Source organism: Choristoneura fumiferana, chromosome 29, assembly GCF_025370935.1.
Source record: "Choristoneura fumiferana chromosome 29, NRCan_CFum_1, whole genome shotgun sequence".
Lineage (NCBI taxonomy): Eukaryota > Metazoa > Arthropoda > Insecta > Lepidoptera > Tortricidae > Choristoneura > Choristoneura fumiferana.
In genome coordinates this window covers 880,868-884,168 of record NC_133500.1, presented here as the reverse complement: position 1 = coordinate 884,168, position 3,301 = coordinate 880,868, and the positions used below count along the sequence as shown (strand labels likewise).

The window sequence follows — 3,301 nt, the reverse complement described above, 5'->3', positions numbered from 1 at the left end:
GAAAGTTTGTACGTCTGTCTGTTTGTTTCTTACCTATTCACGTCTAAACCGCTGAACCGATTAAGATGAAATTCAGTATACAGATAGTTTGAGTTCCGGGGAATCACATAGGATAATTTTTATCCCGAGAAATTGCATAGTCCAATAGGTAGTAACGAAATAATTATTGTTCCAGAAACCATGGCGTTGATGTACCTTCTCCTACTGCTGCCAGCATTGGCCCTGGCTCGCATTCAAGTCGGTGTGACCGGAACATACGAAGAACCAGCCTCCGACATGAATGTCAACTACTCCGGCGACCAGATCGACATCATCTCCGACAAGGAAAGAGACAGCTTTGGTCTCTCGGACAGCAAAGTGAAGGACGGGGTCAAAAACTACTTCGGGGAGCGCCCTGATGATGCCTACCTTCGTAGTCCTACCCCTTGGGGAGATCTGTACCAGAGTAACGGCTGGAGCCAAGTCGCCAGGACTTTGACACCGAGAAGCGGAAAGATTCTGAGCATCAACTCCAAACCTTTGATCGTCATGAGACAGGTTTTTGAAAACAACAGCACTAAGGAAGCTACCTTCAACGTGGCCATTACAACCGCAGTAGATAACACTGTATCCTCATCCTGGAGCAAGAGTGGCGAGCTGACTGTTTCCCAGGAAATCAACTACGGCTTTGACATCGAGCTCGTGAACATGGGAGGTTCAACTACCTTCAGCTACACTTCTGGTTGGGGCCAGAACACGGAGAAGATTCAGTCGGTAACAATCGGAACTACTTCTGCTCTGGAAATTCTTCTGAAGCCTGGTGAATCTGTGGTTGCTGAGCTCCACGCCACCAAAGCTGTCGTCGAAGTTGAAGTGGAGTACGAAGCCAGTTTGGACGGAGCTGTTGCTGTGAACTACAGCGACCGCTACAAGGATCATTACTTCTGGGCGTTGGGTATTAACCCTGTGATGTCTAGCGCTGGGCTTCAACAAACCATCGTGTCCAAGGAGGTGATTGAGATCGACTTCTACGCCCAATCGAAGGTCGTGGTTCGCGATGGCAAGAACGGCAATCAACTGATCAAACTCGCTTTGTAATTTGACGTTGGAAAATAAATGTGTGTTAGTAAACTTTTTTTAATTTGGTGGTCACCCCTTATTAGTTGCACAATAACTAAAGTAACAGTGTTTTTTCTAACTCATGTGCCAATGCGCCAATTAAATGTCTTAGCCAGGTTGCATACATTTCTATTGTATGTATTACTTACATACTGGCCGATTTTCTCTCAGTTTGATTTTCTCGTATAAAAATGGGAAAGCGCAATCAACAAGTACAAATTACTATTAGTGAGGAATTACAAATAAAGTAGAATTACTGACTTAGCAAAACATATGAATAAATTTTGAATTATTAAGGCATTAGAAAGGAAATACATACCATAAACTAACATAAATAAAATAAAAATAAAAACTCTTGATATGTCTGAAATTTTCAGTGTACGAGTAGGTATTAATTAACAACTTGTATAATTTTCTGACGGTTTTCTGTGTGGTCGCGTCTCAGTGCAATTTAAGAAAAACGAACGGGAAGTCTGTCAAATTAACACTGAAATTGGAAAGTAAATTTCTGATTAACTCAACTATTTATCTAAATAATTATACAATTTAACAGACACCATGAAGATACAATGCGAATAAAAATTAAAGTAGGAACCTACCTTTATTTGAACAAACATAATATAGTATAAAAAGAAAAGTATTAATCAATTACTAGATAAAAAATATCTAAACCCTGTATCTCTCCTACCCGGGGCATCGTGCCAAGTATGCTTGCGGCATTCCCTCCTGCATGGCTAAGCTCAGTCTCTGGGCGAAAAAGACCATTCTATATGCCAATTATGACTTCTTCTACATGGGTTATTTGAAAAATGAATTAATAAATAAGAAATAAAACAATATTTTATTTATAAAACACACTGTTTAAAAATGCTACTAAATAAGCTAAAACATGCGAGTGCCTTACTTGAACTAAATTATTTTTACATTAAAATAGAGACGCATTTTATTTCAATAAATTATTCGCACTAAAAGTAATAAATAAAACTATCTGTATTAATAATATGACTATGATTTGGTTTTATTTAAAAAAGAACGTTGACAAACTATACGTTTACTTACTTATAATCGATTTGAAACTTTAAACACAAATAGGTTTGTAGTTTTATAAAAATTGGGTGAAATCAAATACAATTGGAAGATATATAAAATGCATTTTTTTCAAAAACAGTGAAATTTTAGTAGGCATTTCATTCTGGAAGCCATGTTTTTTCTTATAAAATGAAGCGAAACAGAAGTCAAAATCTTTAGTAATACGTGATATCTTTTATTTACTTAATTATTCCACATTAATTTACTCATATTGTTGAAACATGAAAATAAAAACATACCCCAGCAAACAATGGGAGATTAATTTTATTTACATTTTAAATTTGTATTTATTATACTTAAACGAATAGTAGAAGATCCGAACTAGAAAAGATCTTTACCGGTCTGATAATAGAATGTATTTTGCTAAAAAAATCCTGAACAGGCATTTTTTTAAATTATTAAATGCAGACAAACCCTAAGTATATCAACGTATTCATAATAAAACAGCGCTTACGTTGATATACAATTTGTTCTATTAAGTATCTAATCAAGTGTCTAACTGGCATCGACATAACTGTTTAAGTTTATACCTGGCAAAACAGTAGTTCGTCCAGGTAAACAATAGCAAACCCAACGCCTACATATTCTATAGGTTTCTTTAAGTCAATATAAAATTTTCTTTTTATCTCGATGATGCAACAAAAATTTATTAAAAATATATTTTTTTAAAACCCGACCACAATTTTTAAAAGCCGACTCAAAAAGTGGCTTCTGGAAAACGTATTTTATAACTATACTGAGTTCTTCGAGTAACCACTCGCACTATAGTGTAATAATAACACTTAGTAACATAAGTAATAATTAAAAAAAACATTTCATTTTCATTTCATTTGAATAATTAAAAATAGCCTGTCCAGGATTTTTTAACAAATCCATTTCTAATATACTAAATTTATTATAAAATTGGTTTCATTCTGTTATCAGACCGGTGAAAATCTTTTAAAGTTCGGATCTTGGACCAGAAATGCTTGATTAAACATTTCTAATATGGTTTCTGTGACATACTAGATGGCGCTAGTATCGCGAGATTAAGACTATCTTCAATCGGACCTCTCTATACTAACGACATCTAGCGATATTTCATCTAACAAGAACCTCTCATTGATGTAACGGC

The 3,301-nt window shown here is 35.2% G+C and overlaps 1 protein-coding gene across 2 annotated transcripts in view; it reads left to right on the top strand.

Moving 5' to 3' along the window:
- LOC141444281 (U-megalopygitoxin(8)-Mo12-like) overlaps nucleotides 1-1,110 on the top strand; it is a 241,785-nt gene extending 240,675 nt beyond the window's left edge. For both annotated transcript variants that reach the window (XM_074109778.1, XM_074109777.1), the window contains exon 2: nucleotides 176-1,110. In XM_074109778.1, coding sequence (XP_073965879.1) covers nucleotides 181-1,077 — 897 coding nt within the window. In that variant the 5' untranslated portion in view covers nucleotides 176-180 and the 3' untranslated portion in view covers nucleotides 1,078-1,110. The remainder of the gene's footprint in view (nucleotides 1-175) is intronic.
- The last annotated feature ends 2,191 nt before the right edge of the window (nucleotides 1,111-3,301 follow it).